Source organism: Saccoglossus kowalevskii, chromosome 11, assembly GCF_978046115.1.
Source record: "Saccoglossus kowalevskii chromosome 11, keSacKowa6.1, whole genome shotgun sequence".
In the NCBI taxonomy this organism is placed as follows: Eukaryota; Metazoa; Hemichordata; class Enteropneusta; family Harrimaniidae; genus Saccoglossus; species Saccoglossus kowalevskii.
The window spans coordinates 20,191,599-20,216,429 of NC_140651.1; the positions used below are offsets into that span (position 1 = coordinate 20,191,599).

At 34.9% G+C, this 24,831-nt stretch overlaps 1 protein-coding gene across 1 annotated transcript; it reads right to left on the bottom strand.

The window, feature by feature from the left end:
• Positions 1–379: 379 nt before the first annotated feature.
• On the bottom strand, positions 380–23,126 carry LOC100368888 (uncharacterized). Its single transcript, XM_078009902.2, has 25 exons — positions 22,935–23,126; positions 20,494–20,853; positions 19,963–20,156; positions 19,100–19,158; positions 18,414–18,615; positions 15,137–15,265; positions 14,992–15,049; positions 14,366–14,448; positions 13,481–13,625; positions 13,049–13,196; positions 12,783–12,916; positions 11,570–11,684; positions 10,866–10,956; positions 10,211–10,254; positions 8,478–8,634; positions 7,900–8,009; positions 7,646–7,721; positions 6,334–6,409; positions 6,051–6,169; positions 4,556–4,650; positions 4,236–4,373; positions 3,576–3,705; positions 3,133–3,278; positions 2,652–2,754; positions 380–2,530 (listed from the first exon to the last, which is right to left on the bottom strand). Exons 1-25 carry the CDS (start codon positions 23,074–23,076, stop codon positions 2,255–2,257), a joined length of 3,330 nt encoding a protein of 1,109 aa, XP_077866028.1. The 5' UTR covers positions 23,077–23,126; the 3' UTR covers positions 380–2,254.
• Positions 23,127–24,831: the final 1,705 nt, after the last annotated feature.

Genomic DNA, 24,831 nt, shown 5'->3' on the forward strand with positions numbered 1-24,831 from the left:
CATCCTATCTCTTGGGATACATGTATGCGTGCATGTCCATATGTTTCATGATCAGATTGAAGATGGCCTAATGGCTAAATAGTCATAAAAATCAAGCATTTCTGCCATTTCTGAACCTGATCTCAATTGTTCATATACAGATTTTGTTCAATCTTGGTATTTATATTGAACATAATGGGACCTTGATGCATGGTTGTCTCATATCCATTGTACAAAGAAATCCAACAAGAAATGTGCTTTGTGGAAGTACATTTCAGCTTCTGTAGATGGTTTTTATTTGCCATAAATTTTTATATGTACAGATGCAACTCTCATTTTGACTTTAACTGTCATGACTTGTAATGAACAGTTAACTCAAATCACTCAAAAAGAGAATGAATTACCAGTAACATGATACATCATAGTTTTTATTCAATATACTAGTAAGCAGCACCATGAAATTTGATACACCCAATGTAAAGGATCAATAGTTAAACATCAAACACTACCTAGAACAGCAACACATTCTAGAATCTGTAGTTCAGTGACCATGGCACTAATAACTCCTGTTTTTTTTACTACAATGTCTGTTTTCAAGACAGAAACATGAAATAGATGTACATTATAATAAATTTATCACAGTTCTGAAGACTTGTCAGTTTCTATTATTTTGACATGGTTGATCAATTGCTAGTAGAAATTTCATGTTTTGGAGAAAAGTGTTTGGCAAACCTCTTTGGCTTGTCAAATATGAAGTTCTTAAACATTACAGCATATGCCTTCAGTACATGTTGATGAAATTTATTTTCCTCTACAGCACATGTATACTAATAGTTTTTGAAATTATGTATGATAATGAAGTTAATTACACAACACAGATTTGTCATGTAATAACCCCTAAATTACTTTGCAGTTATCAAAATGTGTGGGGTTGTATATATATGGTATTCATAAAAGATGGGAATAATGTATTAGATCCAGCTATACATAGCTCTGCGGTCATCAAAGATGACATTGCAGTGCTGTTCATATTACTGATTGCTCAGTGTCTATCCATCTGTCACCAATTGTTTTTGAAAACAAGTAGCAGAGTGCTATCAAGTTTGGTATACAAGTACCTTGCGTGGTTCTCTCTGTTTTGTTCATTGTGATCAAAACTGGCATTTCGACTTCAAATTTGCTGTTAAGTACCTTTAATGATTCTTTAATACTTGATAAGCAGGATCTTTTGGGGGTGCACCAATATGGGATTTGCCGTAGTAAGAGGATTGCAATTGCCATAGCAACAAAAATATAAACTTTCTTGGTTATGATATGGCAAGCATATTGTGATAACAATAACTATTGCAAATAGTTAATACTTCTTCATACATATCATTTTCAAATTTGTATTGAGGAAGATAGTCTACAAAGACAGCAGAGCTATTTTGTCCTTGAAAATGTTTTCGGTATTATTACTGACGTATACATCAGTTAACAATTAAGTCCTATATGCTTCCAAAATAAATTGAGATTAATAAAAGCTACATTTCTTGTATCAACATTTAACTTGATAAAATGCGAATATAATGCACACATGTTCGCTACAGGCGTTTGTTTTAACCAAATATGTTTTGTTGGTTGATTAGTAATTCTGTTGTATACAAAATATTGGTATATAATGTGTAGTATGTATAATCATAGACCCTATTGTCTTTGGTACAATAGAATTTTAACAATAAGTAGGTTAAATCACAATATTAATTTATAACAGTTTAGTTTGAATGGCATTCATATTGAGAAAAAAAAACTCTTACAAATACATGTAATTTTAATTTAATGTACCATTTTCAGCAAAATTAAAGTAGAGGAATGTATACAGAAATTGTTCTAATACACAAAACAATGAATATATAGTGAGCAGTTGTAGAAAAGAAATCACATTTATATTTCTACATAGAACTGAGTTATGATTCAAACATCAAAAAGAAAGAATTTGCTGATAATAGAAAGAAACATTTCCTTGTATATGTGGATAATACCTAGTATGAAATTCACAACTTTACTTCACCTTGTCATTTGTGTGTTGTGATACAAAATATACTTCATTATCTAATATCACCAAGCTTTACTTTATAAGCTGTAATCCATTGTTCTATCCCTATAGACCCTATTACCTATATGTATTGTTTTGAAATTCCTGATCTGACCCCCCCCCCCACAATAACATTGATTTATTAGTACATTTCATTAATGTGGTAATAATGAGATGGTGCGTCTCTGGGGTGTTTCATTCTCATTGTTGCCACCATGTATCTGCTTTAACACGCACGGTTCTGTATTCAGTTACAAGTTTGAATATACCATTCTTTGGCTTCAGTTGCCCTCTCTGTAGTGGTTTCTTTGCCATAGGGTCATAGTTTGACTTTGACAGATGATCTTCAATAGCATGTCTTTCGTACACGTGGCCGTATGGCGTCACTACCGGATCAACAAATAGCTCTTTAGTTAAGGGGCAGATTAAATGAGATGGCAGGGGTTCGGCCTCTCTCTCTGCACTGCCGAGTATCTCCTGGAAGAGAGTAAACTATCGGTAAACATATGAAATTTGGTCATTTGCACACGAGCTAGATTTGGGAATTTGTCATAATGTTCATTGTGTAACTCGCGTAATAACAAGCATGACACCTTACCTGTTGACATTGTCGCAGGGTCCTGTACGCATGGTTCTTTGTATATTGTTTTGCAGTTTCATAATATTTGTCTTTGTCAGAAAAGTATTCTTCTGCCAACACGCTGTGAATATTATGACAAACATTTCGATATTCAAATTAATTCTCCCTATAAAGCTGGAGTCCATATTAAACGCTTCACTTATCAAAATTGTGAATACATCATTGCTTTCATTCTTGCATGTTTCTCATGTGATTTATAAACAATTTCAGCAAATCGTGCAGATTTTGCACTTGTTATCTTTTCACATTCTGTCATATAAAAGAATTGCCATCTTGTAAGATTATTACGAAAATCTTGTATCTGATGGGATAACTACTGGCTTAAATTCTATTTAATGCAGAGAAATGATCTTGAGAGTTCTCTGTAAGGATTGCCATTTGTCATTGGGTTTATTTTTACACCATTGTGTTGTCCGGTTTATTGTTTAAATATACTCACCTATCTAGCGGATCATCAGGTTCTGGAGTGATCAGCAATCCAAATACGTACATTAAAATAGTACTGACTGGTGTATCTGGGGTATAATTTCGATCAAAAATACTGTGACAAATACGACCTGCAACATTGATGTTACAGTGGTATATCTGGAGTTATTGTTAAAGACTGTGGTATTTGAATAACTGATCTATGTTAAAAGAAAATATGTTGGAACCTGTACACTGAATATATCAAAGTTACAACTAACTGCAACTTTGTTTTGTTGCATATTATCAATGTACATCATCCCATTTGCCATTTTGATTACACGTGATATATTACCTGACATAGTCATCCATACATGGTTGATTCATTTCAGTAATTTTTTGATAATTGTAATCGATTATGCAGATTATCACAAGTGTTGTGAAGTGAAATGATAACTGTATTGCTAAAAAGGATACAGGTGTGAGGAATCTAATCTGAGGGGGAGATAATGGATACTTGTCGGGGAAATCGACATATAGTACAAATACTCCTCCCTCATATGGTGTGTTCTGTGGGCCAACAAGAAGTACGCGCCAAAATCCAATGCTGTAATAAAGAAAACAAAGATCAAACACTATGTATGCATCACTGTTCAAGTACAAACGCTATTTGATGCTAACTAGCTTTAACCAATGTAGTATTTCGCTACAACTGCATTGCATGTCCATGTATGTGAAAACAGGAAGTGTTATGGTGATTTTAACAAATGTACATTAATATAGTTGATACAAGTGTAGGACGAGTGGTTCTTCCATGAGATTCACTTGTTGGAGTTTTCACTGGCAAGCCTGGTGCAAAATGCTTCTTTTGAAATCTTCATATAATTTTGTACAATTTTCACAAACTCAATGGTATTGGTGTATTTTGTGGATCATGAATTAAGGAATGGTTTTCCTGGTACAAGCAATCTAGTCAATATTATTTTGAAAACAACTGGTTTGGTTTGTATGTATATGTGTGAAATTGAAGGTCCCATGAAGCCGGCAAAGTACATGACTGTCACAAATGAATCTTAAGCTGATGATAAACATATTACATTTATCTAAAATTGTGGATTGCGCTTTGAAACTACTTACTTATTGTCGCACGGGTAAATGTGTATATGTGCATATGGTTCTCTATTATAAGCTGAGATTTCCCGGAGAATTCTCTTCACACGAGCGGAAGCAGTTGATAAACCTTTAGGTGGATCAGTGGCAACCTTGTTCAGGATTCTATAAGTATAATATTCTAATATTTAATCGCAAACCAATGATTTGTTAATGCCTCGGCTAATGTGCCCAACTCAAATCAATTGAGAAAATATTGTGTGTGACATAACAATACATGATAATTGTTGAATTTGTTAGACAATCATTTGTTAATATTAAATATGCAAAAATAAATTTGATTTTACACGTGTGCTGGTGAAACAGGTCGTCTTATGTCATCAGGGACATTGTATCCGGGTGGTTTGTCATAGTCAATTGCCATGTATTTGTAAAGATCCATCTGTAATACAAATTAATGGATACATTAAAGCATGGAAAGCAAAAATATTACAGTGAAATAATGTTTATATCTAGTAGAATTAGTTTAACATGGGTACTGACGCCAAATCATTACTTGCGTTCAATAGGCACATTCATTTTCTCAACCTGTTGGTTCATATGTTGAGACAAATTTGCTAAGTATGCTGCAAAATCTTTGCAAATCGGGCAAGCACTACACACGTATTCAATATTACATAGTATTATGTTATTGTTAATCCGTTGGTGGAGACCATAAGCAAATTGAATATTTAGTAATGATTGTTAAACTTTCTAGAATAAACAAGAATAACTGAAACTAAATTTTAAAAATTTGAGTAGCTTAGATGTAATGTTAATCATGAGGATATTATTAGAAATAATTTTAGTTTTGACACGCAAGGTGTAATTTGAGTTGACAAGTTGGAAGTATTCTTACTTGTGACATGTAATAAGTATTTTGGATTGCGACATGTAGGTAGTAATTTGAGTTGTGACAAGTAGGAAGTAATCTTTCTTGTGACAAGTAGGAAGTAATCTTACTTTTGACAAGTAAGAAGTAATCTTACTTGTGACAAGTAGGAAGTAACTTGGATTGTGACAAGTAGGAAGTAACTTGGATTGTGACACGTAGGAAGTAATCTTACTTGTGACAAGTAGGAAGTAACTTGGATTGTGACAAGTAGGAAGTAATCTTACCTAAGACAAGTAGGAAGTAATTTGGATTGTGACATGTAGGAAGTAATCATACTTGTGACATGTAGGAAGTAATCTTATTTGTGACATGTAGGAAGTAATCATACTTGTGACACATAGGAAGTAATTTGAGTTGTGACATGTAGAAAGTAAACTTATTTGTGACATGTAGTAAGTAATTAGAGTTGTGAAGCATATTATAAGATGTAATTTGAGTTTTTAGTAACATAAATACAATACTACTACAAATCGGGCCCTCTATTTACGAAGTACTCCTGTGACATAAATGGGTGACACTAAGGCCACCCAATTTGTTAATATCGGATTTGATCTGCTGTAATCGTCTGTCAACAAAAACAACTATACAAGCAAACACAGTTGTAGATTTGAACGACCCATATACATCATTTTGACGTCACCGAAGCACGCCATCACTAGTGGGTATGTTATACAGTATTGTGACATTCAAAGGATAAGTATGTTGTTATCTATGCATATTTTAGTTGAGTAGAAATATCACATGGCCACTTCCCCTATGATAACTATGCTGATTAATGAACGATTGGCATAACATAAGACATTTTAGATTATGTGCAAAACAAATGTTATACACATTTTGATTATAGAAATACTGTAAACGTCATTGGGGTATAGTAAATTTGAAATGTGAATTAATTGCTTGAATACCTGTTTAGTTATTGTCTTTGCCTTCGTCACTGTTTTTCGTGCTCTAACCGAAAGAACCGTTTCCATTTCAAATAATTTCAGAGCTTCTTTCAGAGATGTCGGATGAAAACAACAACCCCCTAAATTATTAATGTATAATAAACATTTGTTTATGAATATGCGATATATATATATATATATATATATATATATATATATATATATATATATATATATATATATATATATATATATAGTAGTTGGTATTTTTCAATCACTATTAATATTGTAATATAAAACCTACCTGTACTTTTGGTCAAACTCTTCAAGTTGTCATTAGCACCGCCAACCAAAACAGAGTCCAGGCAAACATTTGATCTCTGTAAATACATATTCAAATAGTCAGTTTAGCAATTAATATGTAAAATAGTCCTTATTAAAAGTGAAAAATGCCTAGGTTCTAATTTTCAGAACTAACTAGAACACATGTTGGAAGTTTGGCGGCGTTATAAATTTAATATTTTGGTCCCAAAAGACGTTTTTTAAATACATAGAGTACATAGTGAAGTCACACCAGGAACACAGAGACTGTCAATCGTTTACATACGAAGCTACACAGACATCGAAATTTTTGAGCAAATTTTTCTCTCTGTCGATTTTTGGAGAGTTGTCAAATGATGACAGTTGTGAGGATGGAGCATTCATAATTGGAAATATTGGCTCGATTGAACCATATAGATGGATTCAAGCCTGCTTGACTGAATAACTTGATGGGGTGGTATATCATGCGACAAATTAATGACATCTTCAAGTGCACAATGCCCACCCATATTGAAGAGACATGTGATTTATACAATTTATTGCCCCTTGTAAAAAGGTTTCTTAGTTTCATTTCAATGTATTTGTATTATGTTTAACAATTTCATTAAATTGCTGTATTGGTTTTGTAATGATAATGACACAAATATACTAAAACGAACTCTTGGCTGACTGATTGTAGTATTATCAAGGATTACCGGGTATTATACATCTTTCACCGTAACGCTATAAGTTACGGCGTGCCGTAATTTTGTGGTATTTTACGGGGTATTTTCACCCTACCTTACAAGGACAATGCGATAGTACGCCGTCGCATCGACCTCTGCTGCGCATACTCTGAGGTATCCTCGTAATAACCTTATATTATTTTCAATCAAGCAATAGTGCTGTTCTTACAGGATATATGATTTTATTAGCACTATGGGTACTGTTACCACCATTCTCAGTACACCTAAAGAAAGCCTCGCGATAATGGACGGCATCTAGTCTAAAACACTGGCCACCCAAAATCATATATATATATAGGAAGGTAGTCGATTATTCCAGGTGAGAGTGTTCGATACTAAACGATGAGTTTGTAGATATATATATATATATATGTGAGTGAGGTACTCCATGTACCTTACGAAACAGTACTGTAGAGTGAACTTTACTCATGTAGTCGTGTCTTAATGTCTCTGTCCACGTATGTATATATACATACATGTTAATTTAATTCTACCGCAAAACAACATATATCTATATATAACATTACATTTAAAAATAATACAACTGACACTTTTTATGAACAGACTTACTTGTAATGAGGTTGCAGCTTCCACTATGGATTTTTTCGAGACATTGTCGTAACCATCTGTCAGGCATAAAATTCTCCTGCAGGCAAACAATATTGTAAAATAAAACGTTATAAAAAGATTATTTTTTGTTTATAAAAAATACAGTTGATTGATCATCTCTTTCCAAAACAGGAGATACAATATGTGTGCCGAAGTAATCTATACCCACACGATATTGATATGTCTATACTGTATGTAACTGAAAGTTGAATAACCTTTTGCAATTAGGATAGGTCTCACCAATTTCGTTAAGTTGTGACACTGCATTTATAACTGCATCATACATTGCAGTTGAATCTCTTGGAAATACTTGGTCAACTTTCTCCTAAAATGATTTCAATTTATTGAAGGAAAATAATTATTAGTGAGCAACTTCAATGATTTATATGTAAACTAGCCGAGTGATTGACAAGACCAGAGTAGTAAAACAATTTTCTACAGCAATAAATGACATGTCATGACGTTATTGGCTACAATTTTCTACTGTTAACTTTAAAACAGCTTGCCCGAAAGTTTCAGTGTTATTTTAAATGGCAAGTCATAAAGCTGACTGCTATGAGGTCAGTGTAGCAGGAGGAGGAGTTTGGAGAATTATTTATTGATGGGCGAATTATGTTGCATACTAATTTATTATGTTACCTACGTACATACTTGCTGCTTCAATTTAGTAATAGGTAACACAATTCCCCCATCAATAAGTAATTGTTAAAATTCCACCATCTGTTGCACTGACCTCTTAGCAGCATTCCAATTTTAAAACAAACAATATTAAGTGGTAATATTTTTCGCTCACTTTGAAGCTGTTCAATGCTTCAGTGCATTCATCAACAACCACGATGTCTGTGCAGAATGTTGTCAGACCGATTACATGCCAGAAATCATATGCTATACTTCTATCTGCAAAGGCATGGAATAAATGCTTGACAGCTTCGATCTTTTTCATTGACTGTCTACAAATTAAAGATGACAGGAAAATAATAAAAAACAAAGATAATAGTATACACGAGTAATAAATATGAAGTTGACATTATGTTTTTCATTATCATTTTCATATTTTTTTACCATTATTTCCCAAGTTGCATCTGAGATACCGGGATTGACTAACCACAGACTAGTCATGATGCGACAGACAACTCACAATTTGGGCATTGTTATTTTTATTTGAGATATTGACAAGCACCCCCAAAATGCGCGACCCATTGTGCATGGTGAGGAATAGTGAGCAGATCTTGCCCTACATGCAAAATTTTGTGCCGCCGCATCTGATTCAACATGTAACTCAATCGCTAGAGTTACTTTTTAAAGAAGACAAATCCACAGTATAGCTGCAAATAGAGAGGATGGCATTGAGCAAATACAGTCACCCGGAAATGAACAAATCAACAGCGTAACTGGAATCTTTTTTTTCAAAGCAAGTTCATGTCACAATTATCCCAGTGAAATTTCTCGTTGACTTGAGAGACTATGAGTTCACAGATGAACCATTAATGACATACTACCCTGAATAACACAAAACTACTTTTTATTGTATTAGGTGGAAACAATTGTTTGAATTTGCAAAAAGAATTGATGCGTTAGACAAAAAGAGCTCATTCCTAAAAACCTTAATACAGTTCAACAGATTCTGTTGGTTACGTATGGTATTTGGCATATCCATGGTGTTTGAACAAGTTTAGCATAGACAAGACCAAATGATTGAAGGATGTAAATCCATAGTTGATTATACTGACTTATAGTGAATTGTGAACCATTATGAAGTCAAGCACTATGAGACAGTGAGTCCATCATCAAACAAATAAAAAATGCATCATTCCAGGACTGCAAGTTGGGACTGATCAGTTTGCATTTTGTGGAAATGATTATTTGTCACAGTTCAATTACTTGGAGGTTGACTAATCGAACGACACAACAGAGAAAAGCTCAAAAGACGACTTGCTTGTAACGGGATATCTGATACATGATGAATCATTCCTAACAATCAGCACTGCAATGGAGAGGTAGAAAAGTTATTAAACCAGAAAATAGCATGAGAAAGACGGCTGGAATAGATCACAGACTATCAAACCATACTGGATTTTAGAAAAAAAACTGAACTCTAGTTCAGTGCCATGCAGATATTGAAAAACAGTGCAAGACAAGCGCACTCCTATAGCTAATGACCATATATCTCAATACACTACAAACAGGAGATACTGTCAGGAGAATGCCAAGAACTGTAATCTGTAAAAAGACCTTAGACATACATGAACACATAATTTTAAAACGAGCCACAAATTAATAATTGTATACCTTTCAGTGTTCTTAACACGGTAAGTTTCCATTTATTCTCAATATTTTGTAACTATATATTTGTCAAAATGCATATGTAAAATCATCTAGTCAAGCGAAAATCAGATGATTTTTTGTAAATTATATAAAGATTTAAGTTTTCTGAAATATTTATTACCAGCGAGCTGACAACTTACTTTTCCATATTTAATAATCATGCTTGCGTAACAAGACATAATGAATATTAATATAACTCACTTCAAACATAATTCGGCCATTGAAGCACTTATGTCTAACAGCACCTGCATACAATAGAATATAATACATTGCAAATAATATACATTGAATAAAACAACTGTATGTTACATCATAATACCTGTGTAACAATGTTTGTAATATGTACATAAGCAACAAAAAGATTAATATTTCAGAGATGCCTTAGTCCCGGGGGGGGGGGGTACTTGCAAAAATTACTGACATGGGTGTGTAGCTGACTGTTTGAAACCCCTACTCCTTATCAGACAGAAACAAACTCAAATTTACAAACTGTGGGTATTTGACACTCCTTTTCAGACTGTAAGCATACTAATAAATGGCACCAATGGAAAGGCAGGTGGGCTTGAAAGGCAAAATGCAGTCATCAAGTTTCACGCACAATCAAAATGAAGTTACAAAAAGATGAATTCAGCTTCAATTTCTCCCGATTGTTGAATCACTCAAGCTCTAGAAACAGTCTTTGGAAAATATGGACCCCTTTTCAGACAGAAATAATAAAATAAGCCTTTTTCAGACAGACAGGGAAAATAAGATACCCTTTTTCAGATAGAATTGGTGAATTTGGGACCCCTCTGGCGGCACATATAGCACTTCAATGTGAGTACCCCGCTAGGGCCTTAGTCCATATGTTACTTACAACAATTGCTTCTTGTGGCTCTCTTGTAAACTTTGCATGGGTGTGCTTTGCCGTGGTGCAACTATACTCAGAAAATGGATGATCCTTTAAACTAGAAATAACAAGAAGACAAGCAAAACCCATTTAGTTTTGTTTTACTTTGTGACTGTTAAACTTTAACAATTTGAAATTTGTCGAATTTATTTTCATATGTTAAATTTAGTATATTTAATGCATACATAATTTCGTTAGTGCTGTTTAAAATGACAATCACTTACACAAGAAACGTGATTTGTGATTCTCCACACCCTCATATATGAAAATTAGTAAATGTTACGTTAGGCAGATTTATGCAATAAGTTAGGTCAGACATCGCTGGCCAAATAATATATTATTCAAATATCCTAAATAATAGTCAAATTTTCATTTACACTATCAATAATAAATAGTATATGGTTAAGTCATTAATGTGATATCTACCATCTATGTGACCCTGTAGTGTTGGCATTTGTTTACCAGTCCTACAGCTTCTACAGTTCGTCGCCTAACAAACTCAATCTATTGCAGAAAGTGAAAATGTGATCTTTAACGCAATGCATGCCAAGGCGCCGAAATACTTTACATTACGTATGAATGAAGTAAAAGTGATATGGACAGCATTGTGTTAAATTGTTATAAAATAAACATGACGTCATGTGATAAAGTAATGGAGCTAATCGTAATACCTGAGTGCTAAATCATCTAGTTCGTGATATTCATCGGCCATCTTTAATGGATTGTGTACAACTACTTTGATGGGGCCTAGAGATTTTGCCCGTCTCTGGTATATGACCACAAGAGCTGAAATTTTTCGAAAAAAATTACAAAATGTTGAAATTAAGTCTGCAGAACAGGCAGATAGATATAGAAGCAATCCTTAAAGCGTGGCTTCGCAATCCCAAGGATTGCACCAATGCGTATGTAATTTGCATGATCCACCCAGTTGTTTACTTGGTACACAGCTATTATCATTTCAACCGAAGGTGTTAATTCCATAAGCTAACGTCATGCATTACGCTATTATCCGATTTGAAAGGACTTATTAAATCGCGTTCAACACTTACGGTGTCCCCGCAATCTTTTTAAGGTATTTTTCTTACTTGCATCATAGAGCTTCTTATTTCCGTGTTTACAACGAAAATTGTGGTTTATTTTAATGACATACACAATGTATTGTTAGCACATAGTACACCGTGTGCCATAATGTGTCTTGCCAGCTAGGCAATAATGACGTTATGCAACGTTAAATAAAAAAAATACTTTGTGTTGCGGCTGTGCGGCATACCCAGTTGCCCGACGCCAAATATACACGAATAAACGTGCAACTAATAAGTTACAATACAAAGACACGCATACCTTTTTTACGCAATGTTGTCGGTCAACAATCATTTCATTGCGGGGATATAGATTAGGGAACATACCATTTTTGCGGGATCTTTAATTTTTTTTGTCTCGAGTCACATTTGTACTTTTGAAATTGCCGAGAACGTCATATATCAAATTCGAGAAGCATTCGCATATTCAAAGCATATAGTCGGGGATTATTTGTTGACGAACCCCTCGAACGAGCCCCGCTATTATCATGACCAGCCAGGCTCGTCACATCCGCTAATCTGGGACAGTACTCACAGCTTGGTTCGTCATCGACAGTAGGGTGAAAACACATTAACATTGCTCAGAAATTATTAATTAACATCGAAATTGTATCGCGCAAATATTCATGTTTGTGTATGACAGGAAAATAAAGCATCACATGCGTTAAGATTGCCTGAAAGAGTGATTTAGGGGAGTACCCTGATGCGATGTTTCACGCCTTAGTTACATACTGAAAACCGGCGGCCATCTTTCCTTCTATACATCTGGACCCGCGGTTCAACATCAAATAGGACAACTACTTACCCTTGTGATCAAGTGTCAAACATGGAACTGGTACATTTTCTTTTAGTTGGAGAGGGGAGTAGATTTTTAAAAACTCGAACTCTGAAATTGTCTTTTCCAAGTATTCAACTGACATAGCTTCTATGTTACTACATCTAAAGTAAAAATAATGCAAACACCTGCTATTAACAGAAAAATAGAATAATCTCTGTTCATGCCATTACAGTACTCAGATGTACTTTTGATTGATAAATATTGATATCAATTAAAAAAGTAATCCACATTACTTGTGTTTATATCCCGGAGGCATGGGCCATACGTAACATTCTGTGAAACTATACGGCCAGCACTGCAAATATCGTTCAATTTCACATGCAGGTTCGAGGTTATCAGCTGCAGCAGAAGGTAGAGAATATCCCGCAATTATTTCGCCATCTGTCGATAAATATAATATAATAATATAAATGCTGCTGTGTATGACACGTACTACAATTAAGCAACAATACAGGTAACACCCTATAAAATGGCAATGGTGTGTCTGCACTTTTACATTCAATCGTAATTTATACAATAGAATAACACCAATTTGCAGAGAATGCACAAACAAATCAAAGGGCTCACCACAGATAAATAAACCTACGTTATCCCAGTCCAATAAAAAATAAACAAAAAGTAAAAGCTGTTTCTAATATAGAGCTATGTTTGGGTTTTGTTGTGACCTTCTATTTTTTGAATGGCAAAACTCTTTTCACAGATAAATTGTCGACCATTGTCCATTGTAATAGTCACAGGTTCCATTAGACGTTCATACGTCTGTGAACAAATAAGGCTATAACTTGTTTTATCGGAATTCTTGCCGACTCCCTGAAATGGTAAATACAAATAATAGTTATTAGTGGCATAATAATACAGGCGAGGGTGTTGTATAACATATTTATATATCAATCACCAGACCTTATTAGACCCCTATGTAAACACATAGTCCATCAGTAAAAAACGATTTGTAAACTGCAGAAATTAACTCCTATCTAAAACATGATAGTAAGCATAGTTTCATTTTAGTCGAAACAAAAGACGAAAATTGAACAATGTATTTGGGGATATAGTTAAAACACGGACGTTATAAAGTACATGCATATTACGAACACATAAACACGCAAGACGAGATGAAATTGCGGGCAAATGAAAAATAAGATGGCTAAATTTAAATTTAAATTCAACATAGTTTATAACAGAGAAAACATTGAGTGGTTTACTCGTGTGTTTGAAAGTAATTAACAATCTTACTATAGTTTTGTCAGAGATATTTTTAGTTCCCTGTAACATTTCATAAACAGAAGATGGTTACAAAAACAATACCTGATGAGGATATTGTATCCATATCTATTTTATTGATTTTTTATCGATTTAAATCAACATCAAATATTCCGCTTAGAGAATCATTTATTTTTCTGATAGAAAGGTATTTGTGTTGGTATTGTGTTGACATACAAACACAATGTTTGAATTTCAAATTTCATTTAGCCACAATGGAAAACTACCTTATATTGTCAATTACTCATCTAGAATCGTCCAATAATTTCAAGAATAGAACAGTGACCTACCTTAGCACCATTGAGTATGTAAGCCCAGCATGCACAGGAATATTCGAATACACATTCATCGGTAACACAATTTGAGAGCGATACTGAAATAAACAGGTAATTATAGATTCTGTGTACTCAACCATCAAAGTAAATAATTCACATTATGTCTATATAAAAAATATTGTCAAACATACTGTTGTTTACTTTTAATTCATGTCACATTTATGTTCTGATCTGCATATAGCAAATGCACATGTTATAAGGTATGTCAGAAAGATATGTGTATCTGAGTGCAAACAATTGTTGATACTAATCGAAAGATAAACTCCGAGCCATAGTTTAATAAAATTAAGCAACGGTGCATGTCACTGATACAGCTGAACATGTGGTCTTATTGGCCGACATTCCACCATTGTTGCCGTATTTATACCTTAAATGTCAGAGTTTAGTTTGTATTGTAATGTTGAAGTGTCAAATTTAGTAAGATTGGTTTGATAATCATTCAGATGGTTTGTGACAATCTAAATGCCCCTAGTTGGCCAGTTTGTTATTATATTCTAAAACACGTTGGACAAAAGAACGATTGCATAAGTTGCAAAACATGAGCAGCAAATGATGAATATTGATAATAATAAATTACTCACCATTTGGTGAAGGTAGTATTCTTCTAAACAGGAAATACAACCCTTCAATTAACGCAACCTAAAATAATCAAATAAAACAATGTACCTGGCACTTCTTAACGCTTCTGAACGAATTTGTACAAACGTAAACAAAAAAATGAATCACCTTTTGTGGAAAACATGTGCTCTTTTGATGAAGTAGGTTTGCTAAAGAACACGCCAGGGCTGAACTCCCTGATAAATGTTGCACATGGGCTACGATATCATTTATCTCAAAGTCACCTATATGTTGTATCTGAAAGATATTAAACAATTAACAAATTCAACTAGATTATAATTTGATATTTGACATAGTGGAACCATACATACATTATAACAAATACACAATTCTGACCAAAATTCGACACTATACCTCCGTATTGATAGAAATTATGCCCCCATCGATTTTTTTTGGCAGAAGCTGCTTATGATGATGAAGTGATTAGAGGGGGTTGGGTAAGGCAAGTACGGCTTCACTTTGTAAAACATCAAATTATCACCTTAGTAAATTTGTTAATTTTACTAGTTTAACCATACTTGACTTACATCCAAGTCGATTGAAATTCTTACAACTCCTGAAACGAAAATAGCACATGTAGGTGTTGCGCAATCTATCAAATATAAGTTGATTGAATCCCCAGGGGCACAATCTAAATTCAGAGTAACATTGTTGCATTCTAGTCTAGCATCACGAAAATAATTGTTCACATAATTTACATGGATCTGGAAACTTGTGTGCATATTGCATGATGTCTGATACAGTGGTAATTTTAAGAAATTTCAATCCCAGCTAGATCATTGAACGATACTTACTGCATGACCTAGATCATAACATACCCTGATATCACATGTTTCAACTCAATTTTCCAGTGTCATTTATGGTTTATATAGGGGTACCTGGCAACATGATTAAATTTTATGAATCCATAGATTTCCCTCACCCAACATTAAAATCATTGTGAGCGGCTGTTATGATGCTAATCCACAATGAGATAAAATCCAATCCTGTTATTTTTTTTAGCGGTCCAATGTGTCAAAAGAATCCACAGTCACGAGTATTAAGTGGTATCCTTCACAGGCAGGAGTGGGATGTGTTACAATTTATTAAACATATCCAAGATATTGTTGTATTTCGAATTCCTATTCCAGCATTTATTCACATGAATGGATATTTGTTTCACTTGCATGTATTGAAGTCTTTATTGAGTATTAGGTTAATCGGTTTTATTAATGTTTTTCACATGGCCTTTTCAATTCCATATGCCACCTGATTTGCAAGAAACAACTTGTAACATGGTGCAACAAGAGTAAATCAAGTGAGCGACATTGTGTTCACTTTGACAAAAAGGCTGAAGCCCGTAAATTTATGATAGGTGATACAATTTTACTGTTATGGCTCACAGCAACAGACAAGTTCAGATTGCAATGGAATGCCCTTTTCTAGTTATAGAACAGGTGGGATAGGTTGATTATTGAATTGATAAAAAGGGTAAAACCCTTGCATTATATAAAATATGGGGAAAGCAAGGTGAAAGGTGAGAGTATAAAGAATGTTGGCATTCATGGAACGCTACTTTGTGTATACCTAGGTTTGGTCATGGAACGACCAGATGATGAAGGAGAGGGTTGACCTCATTGAGTTTGTCCCCTTGAAATGACAAGAGTCAACCAATGATGTACATTTGTGTCCTAATTCAGATAGCAAAATTAAAAAGATGAGGGATATACGCTGACACCTTATCTTATATGCCTGGTAGGTCAAATGTAGGTGTTCATGGGATCAAACTTACCACCGATTACCCAGTGAGTTTCAAGGCGTATGCTAATCCCTAATGCTTTACAAAACCATCATTGAAAAGGTTCAAGAGATGTCCTGTATGGCCATTATTGAGCACTCTGATTTCCGCCAATTGAATTGTATTAATGTATTAGATGTTGAACCGATGCCAAACCCCGAGGAGCTTTTTTTCACATCTAGCAGAGGAAATGTATGTGACAAAAAATTTTCTTACATAAGGCTTTTTGTGGATTTCATTGGCAGATGATGCCAAACCGCAGACTGCATCATTGACACTGGTAGGTCAGTACAAATACAGTATCTTAACTTGTGGACGAATAGTACCTACCCTGAGTGAGTGTGCCACAGACTCAATGGGAAGACCAATCCACTGGCCGAGATTCATTCATTCACTGTGACTTTGGGGGAACCTTGGTTAAGGTCCTCAGGTGATTGTGTTTGACCGAGCCTGGTTGATAGGAAGATGGCCGCACAGCCGTGTCATGTAGTCCCAAACAGAAAATTACTTCTGTGGCAAAATTCACTATGTGTCAGCACTTGCACTTGCACTTGCAATTTGCACATTCAAAAAACTGTCGCATGGCACAAAAACATTAAATAATAACAAAAAGTAGCCTAAAAAACTGGTTTAAGCCTAACCATCTATGTGTTACATTAGCTTCACACAGCTACAGTTTGTTGAATACGTCATTGGAATGGCGAAATATGCACTATACGCACAAAAATCGAAGCATTACAAGCAACTTCACAACAAAGGACTGTGCACCAGGTGCATGCATTTGTTGGGTTTGCGGGATTCTATGATAGGTTCGGTTCTAACTTTATTTTAATTGCTGCACCATTGTATGAGCTATTGCACAAGGGTATGCCAAACAAAAATGGGAACAGAATCATCAAGTAGCATTTACACGGCTAAACAGTGCCCTAAGCACCTCCTATTTTGAACATTTCTGCTAAGATCTGACACAGCCCCCAATCCTACATTTGATGCATTACCTAAATATTATGAAGACGTAGCATTTCCACTTGCTTTTGCAAGCCGGAAACTTACACAGAGAGAATCACATCACTCAGTAATAGACAAATAATGACTGTTACACTTTCAGCAGTATGTTGGATAGTATTTTGGATCACAAACCTTTAAAGTATATTAAAAGTGCACAATACACACATTACCGCGTTATGAGATGGGCCCACGAACTCCAACTTTTTGTTACCGAATAGTAGCAATCATAACGTGGGAGCAGACTACCAAAATAGAGCTGTGTCAGACTGAATGTATACAGACCGGATACAGTATGAAAAAGATGGGTTGTTGAGATAAAATTTAGTAACAAGTATTACAAGATATTGCTGAAATATAGTAGTAAAACGTAAAGTAAATATCGTCCTCCCTAAATTGTTGATATCTATTTATTATATATCTTCAAAAGCTTGGCTACATTTGTCCATATCATATTACCGGTAATGAGTTCACGCGACTTGATATTTTTGTGGATTACACATGTATATTCACATGCATTCCACTATGTGTGGTGTTCATACGATTGCCAATAACATCTGAAAAGAATTCTAAACTATAACCTTCAACTCTAAATAGACTCACCAGCACATAAAGTGATGAATAGAAGGCAGAGAGTCCACACTGCGTTTGATTAATATGAGGCTTCACATCAGCTTTGAAGAGTTCAATCTTTGTTTCATAAATCGGTCGAACGTCAGACGATATTGCAATCATAATCGTATCACCATCTTCTATGTGACTGTTCCTCAATGATTGTCCGGGAATCACTTCGGAGGCGTACATTCTAGAAGCGAACCTTACACTGTTTATTCATCATATACGCTATCGACGATTCGCTTCAAATTTTATCCAAATGTTATTAAATTCTATTCTGTGTCAATATATGCAATGTGGATGTAAATAGGGTTGAACTAACCATATAGTTTTCATACAGTGATACATACAATGATTCATTTTGACCTTACAAATTCATAATGCGAATCATATGATAAAATTATTTCCACATATCCCAAATGAATTTCGCACCACGTCGTGTTCGATACGCGATATATCGCATGTACACTACACAAAATTCGAAGGCGTTTTGTGTGAAAACTGTAGCATTCCAAACTATATTTAAAATTTATTTATATGTTATTCAATCGAGGTTGTTACAATATTGTCTCATTTGCTTATTACAGAAACATGTGTTATCACTTTTGAAAAATAAAGCGCAAGTAGTCGAATAGTCGTTCCATTTAAGGTCAGTAAGTATAAACTATATTTACCGTATTTTCTGACAGGAAGTTGGAATATCAGTCAGTGAATATATCTTTTGTTTCAGCGTCTTTTAGGGAAAAATTACAAAAAGGTCGCTAATCATTAAGACACAAGCAAAATCATAAATCTTTGAGTTCAATGCTATTTCACGATATACCATTATATTGTACCATTCTCAAAAAATATTCTAACAAGAACCAGGAATCACCATACTTGCACTAGTTTAAAGGGGAGCAGAGGTCTGGTTTTTGACACACTGTACATAAAATTAGTTTTAACTCGTACAATATTTATTTACTCACTGTTTACTATAGCCAGAACTCTGTAATGTCTTCACTTTCAGGTTAGTTCTTCTGCCGATTTCTCGCAACCAACAACGTTATTTTTTATTTGGGATTTCGAGAAACTTAACATGAATCGTTATAGCATTCATACGTTATAGCATTCAACACCTCGCCATGTTTCAACTTTTAAGTTGTCAGTTAACAAGGTCTTTCATAGTAGCATTTCTATGGGATCGACGTACTAGAATGAATTGGTTCAATTATCACTGTTCACTGATGACATCATTTGGTTGGCCCTCTAGAGACGAAATGACGCCAGGCCAAGTGGATGTTTGTCGTCTGCTTCACCGCCCGTTTTATACCCGATATTTAGGGCATTTCGCTGCACATACACGTTGTTTTTGTCGACAGAATTCATTCATAGATCTCAAATTTCATTACAGAGTGTCAAAAGCCAGACCTCTGCTTCCCTTTAATGTGCCATTTGATGTTGAAACAGGAAAATGGCACACTTCAATAATTGTTTACATTAAATAGTGGATGAAAATAAATTAATATGAAACTAATGCAGCACAATTTTAAATTACCTCATCAGTGTCTTGCATGAGATCTACATGCACTTTATAAGTACGGCCCATCATTATATGGACATTAAGTACATCAGCACCTTCTGTATGATCAAGTTTGTCTAATGTTGGTATACCATCATCTTCTGACCGCCTAGAATGGAAAATTGCAAAAAGCAGGGCACCAGACTCTATCTTCCTCTGGTCTAGGGTCCCTATGTGAGAAAATATAACAATTCGCTGGTCATAGAACTGTTTCTGAAAATACTAATATACTAGTTGACTAACTGAATCTTGAATAATTAAAGTATACGTATATTCAATCAAAAGAAACTTGGGTGGAGAATGCACAGAATAGTAATTCAACTGAGTTAGGATTAAGGTATGTAACCTAGTTACACCTGACAGACCTGCTTGGCGACTAATTGCAATGTCGCAATGAAAACCCCACAATGTGAATTTCTAAATATGATATCAATGGTAAAATTATGGCTACGCAGTTGGGAATACATGACATGCAATTGATCTTTTAGGCAAACATTGTATACTTACAAGTGTTGAAGAAAACGTCATAAGTTAACGGAGTTCCATTTTCATCATACAACTGAGCGTCTACATCACATGATTGCCCTTCTTTTTGTAGTATCAAGTTAACCAATTCGGACATGGTAAATGCATAAGGATTCAAACCATTGATCTGTCGTGTTTCTTGTCTAATTATATTAGTGAATGTCTTATAATGCAGCACGTACTCGCAATGTTGCAAGTCATCTGACGCGATGGAACTGGCGGATGACGACATATCTGTTGTCGTTGCTGACATCGAATATGAACTACTCATTGACAAGCGTGTAGCTGAACCAAATGAATCACGCATCCGAACAAAACGGTTAATCTCAACTGTTGTCATACCTGTAATTTATTTATACAAAATTGTTATTTAAACAATAATGAACGACCATAATGGCGAAAGCTCACTTTGAGCGACATATATGGGCGAGGAGTAAGCCAAGTACATTGAACGTTTGCTTGAGTCAATTATGATTTGGCGGGGAGTTCATTATTGTTATTATGTTACAGCGTTGTCAATACCAGTGGATTTGTTGCCACTAAAAAGCGGAACGTGAACGTAGCATTTTCACAGCCCGTGAATCTGCATAACTTAAAATGTCTATCTGGAAATTGTTTCCACAATGACAAACTAAGAAATAAACTATTTTTAATCTATCAAAAATATTTGTATTCACAAATTTACATCATGAGTGGACGAGAGAGTGATGTGGAGTAGCATTGTGTTGATCGCCCGAGCGAACGGCACGCTGTGGCTGGTATGCTGTTTCAGTGACCGCCACGGGTTTGCGATACTCTATGCTAGATGGCAGCTGTGGATCGACTGTACGTAGGGGTGTGTACCCGAGGTACATGTACGTAGTCGTATCATTACCCCATACTAGAAGTGTTTTCAAACCGTCAAGGTAGATGTTACTGACAACTGTCTTGTCTGTGTAATATTTTTTTCAAATTCGACGGGAGGCCGGTGACGAATACTTTGAAGCCAAACGAAACTTAGCGAGTGAATATGCTGAAAAGCTAATGGGTGTTATCCATCCTAGAAAGATATGATTTTAATCAGAATGTATAAATAAAAAAAAATTAGAACACGGATACTTTTAATAATTTTAGGTTAGGGTTATTATATTTATAGCATAGTACCCGGCAAATAGTATACACACACCACACTTTTTTATTATCAAAATACGAGGGTCTATGAAATTCCACTGTTATGTATTCCTTACCTAAATTTGTCAGTAATATTGTTTAGGTAAATGTTTATTAACTTGTGGTAGTTATTACCACACATGCAGGTAAATGTATAGGAATTGCTTACACAGATTATAGATTAAAAACAAAACAATCAAAAAAGCGTCTCCTCCCACAACTCAATAATAAATATGTAAATCATGACTTCGTTTTGGCGCGGCTTTGTCACGCCATGAAACACTGTTTCCTATTGAATTCGGGAGCATAATTTCGCACTTTATAACCAATTGCGACCACACATCTGCGTGATTTTAACAGGCAGATACCATGACTATTCGTAATGTTTTGTATTGATCCAAGGGACAAACGGATTTTGAGTTTGCCGACGATGCGTTGCTGCTAAGTTGTTTTTGCCGTTTTCTCGGTTAAACAAAACAGCGATTTACAGCAACTGTAGACCTTTGATCTCGAGTTCTAGTGGACGCATAATACTAATTTTTCGCACAGACACTCATCGATATGTTCCCTCTCAAGCAGCTCTGGGATTTGTTTCGAAATTACGTTCTAATTTTTGAATACCGGAAAGAACCAGATCGCATTGTTTTTTCAAGATAGCTAAAAAAAAATATTTTCTCTATCATGTAGTTACATATCCCAATCAACGCAGAATGGTGGTGAGCGTCGTCTGAAAGTCTGTTCTGTTGAAAATATTCTACTAAATTCGTTTATTTATTGATTCAATTATTGTTTTTACCGAAAATGGCTTTTTGTGTTTACACATAGATCACGTGACTATACACGTACATACACACACTCTCTTGTCGAATTTAAAACCAGTGTGAAATAGGCTTTTTATCAATATATAGCTTTGTGTGGTTCATTACAATCATATTTATTATATATCAGTTTAGAAAATCAATACAAAAACGTATACAGCATCTTTAATTGTGTTATTATATTGAACATTGAAAAGGAAAATTATAAATTGTAGACGAACTCGTAGTAGCATATGCTGTGGTGATCGCGTGATGCACTACTCAGGGCAAAGGTAACTTAAATACAGTGACCTATATATATAATTCCGATTAAGTAATGCGTCACAATGACTCATAGGAAAATAATTTGAGTGAATGCGGGTTGTGTATATGGTTAACCGTTCCTGGAAAATAGAATCGAAAGAGAAATATATATGTAGATCTCTAACTAGCGCGACTTATTTAGCCGTGGTTTACCTATTGTTTTCAAATTGGCTTCCGTCACGTCATTAATGTCTTCAACAACATCAACGCCTAAGCTCCGCAATGCTTCTGAGTATTTCTTCAATCGATTAACTCCTAATAATATGTCCAAGTCTTGAGGTGAGCAAGACGCCATTATACCAGATAGCACCCGTATATTTGGTCGAGACAGTAACACTGATCGCATGTGATTAATAATCATGTGACTGTAAAGCACGCTTGCGCACTGACCCGATCGCCAATAGTAACGGGTTCAAGCCCTTTCAGGGCTGGACCCCTTTTGATATCGCTGGTATTGGTATTTTTTCCGTCGTTTTTTCGTCAGCTCGTTTGAGAAAACTTGCTGTGATGATTGGAGGTGATGTGAACTTGTGCACTGAACTTTCTAAATTTGTATTGGTTAAAGCGGGGAGTCGTCACCTGCACATGCGTCAGATGGCCATAGCATGTCATTGTTTACAAACAAGCATCTACCCATGAGCCTTTGCGTTTTTAGCATGGGTTGTTATCGTCGCTTGGGACTCAATTCCCGCGGGTGCGTAGGTGACGACCCTCCCGTTTTAACTGTCATGGCCGCTATCCAGGGTAAAAACTCGACCAGAGGGGGAGGGGGGTAATCCCCCCTTACAGAAGATCTAGGGCTTTCATTTTTTTTTAAATGTATATAGTAGTGCCTAAGTGCGATGAATATCGCCAATAACAACTTCGGCGGTCACGTGACTTTTTGTGCTATGTACATTTAATAAAAAATGCTGATTTCCCCCCATTAAAACCTCTTCATCTCCTGGACAACATGGACGATCGCTTTGAAACTTAGTACATAGCTTCTACTAACCTATATCCACTTACTTTGGAAAACAAAATTTGATTGGTCCATTAAGTATCTAAAAGTGTTTGCAAAGAAGTAGCAAATTATTGTTCAATATTTATTTTCGTATTGTATTTAGTGTATTAATAAAATTTCTAGATAACAGTTAAATGGTTATGTATTATTAGAGACCTAGATGAGCTTATTTAAATTAGACTCAAATCTGCACAGGTGTGTGGTAATCACCATATTGGAATTCAACACCGAGGCTCCTGCAATAAAATAATGGCTTTTAGTTTCTCTTATAACTTGTGTACCTGACGTATACATATATACACTTATACAACATGCATACTCGGGTGTTGTACCTTGAAACATTACATTTGTTCACCACGTGTCGCAATTTCTAGTTGTACTTAGGCTGGTAAGACCATATATTAAAAGAGTTTTTGTGAGTTTTGTGAGTTTAATTTTCATCAAAACGTGTTTAAATGCATCACTATCAATTACTAAATCATTTGAACATGCTTTATTAATAAAAAACATTAACGATGCGAGTAAATGCTAACGATCAAATGTTTTGAATACATAGTTAACAAATCTATGTAAAAACATTAAGGAAATAGCAACGAATTAAAATTGTATCAGTACAGACTGTTAGTGTATGTGAATAGTTAATGCATAGTATTATTCAACTAATCATTGTTAATACTGAGACATGTTGATACACACTTCTCTCTAACCTAACACTAAAGTAGAGCAAAAAGTGCCATATAAACCCAAACTAAATCTTCAATACCAATTTCAGGTGAATGTGTTTATATGACAAGTATGTAATAAACATAGTAGGTATTTTTTTGTCAAAATAAACACATCGCAATGATTTAAACAATAGAAAAAGTGGGCAATACTTACGAAAATGGCCGTGTATTGGGGCGATATTTCGAAGGAGGTCGATATTTTGCATGGCGAGGATATCACCCCCCCTTTTCTCGACAGGACATCAGAAATTACATTTCTGATATTCTGCCTGATTTCTGATTATCACTCTGTCGGTACAGTTGTGATATAATTTCGCGGCAA

What these genes read in the sequence shown, in the direction of transcription:
- LOC100368888 (XM_078009902.2), bottom strand. Translation starts at nt 23,076, where the DNA reads ATGGCGTCTTGCTCACCTCAAGACTTGGACATATTATTAGGAGTTAAT. An exon ending in TGCCATTCAAAAAATAGAAG is followed by an intron (nt 13,197 to 13,480) that starts GTCACAACAAAA and finishes ATTTATCGACAG; the next exon opens with ATGGCGAAATAATTGCGGGA. An exon ending in AGATTAGATTCCTCACACCT is followed by an intron (nt 3,279 to 3,575) that starts GTATCCTTTTTA and finishes CAATAACTCCAG; the next exon opens with ATATACCACTGTAACATCAA.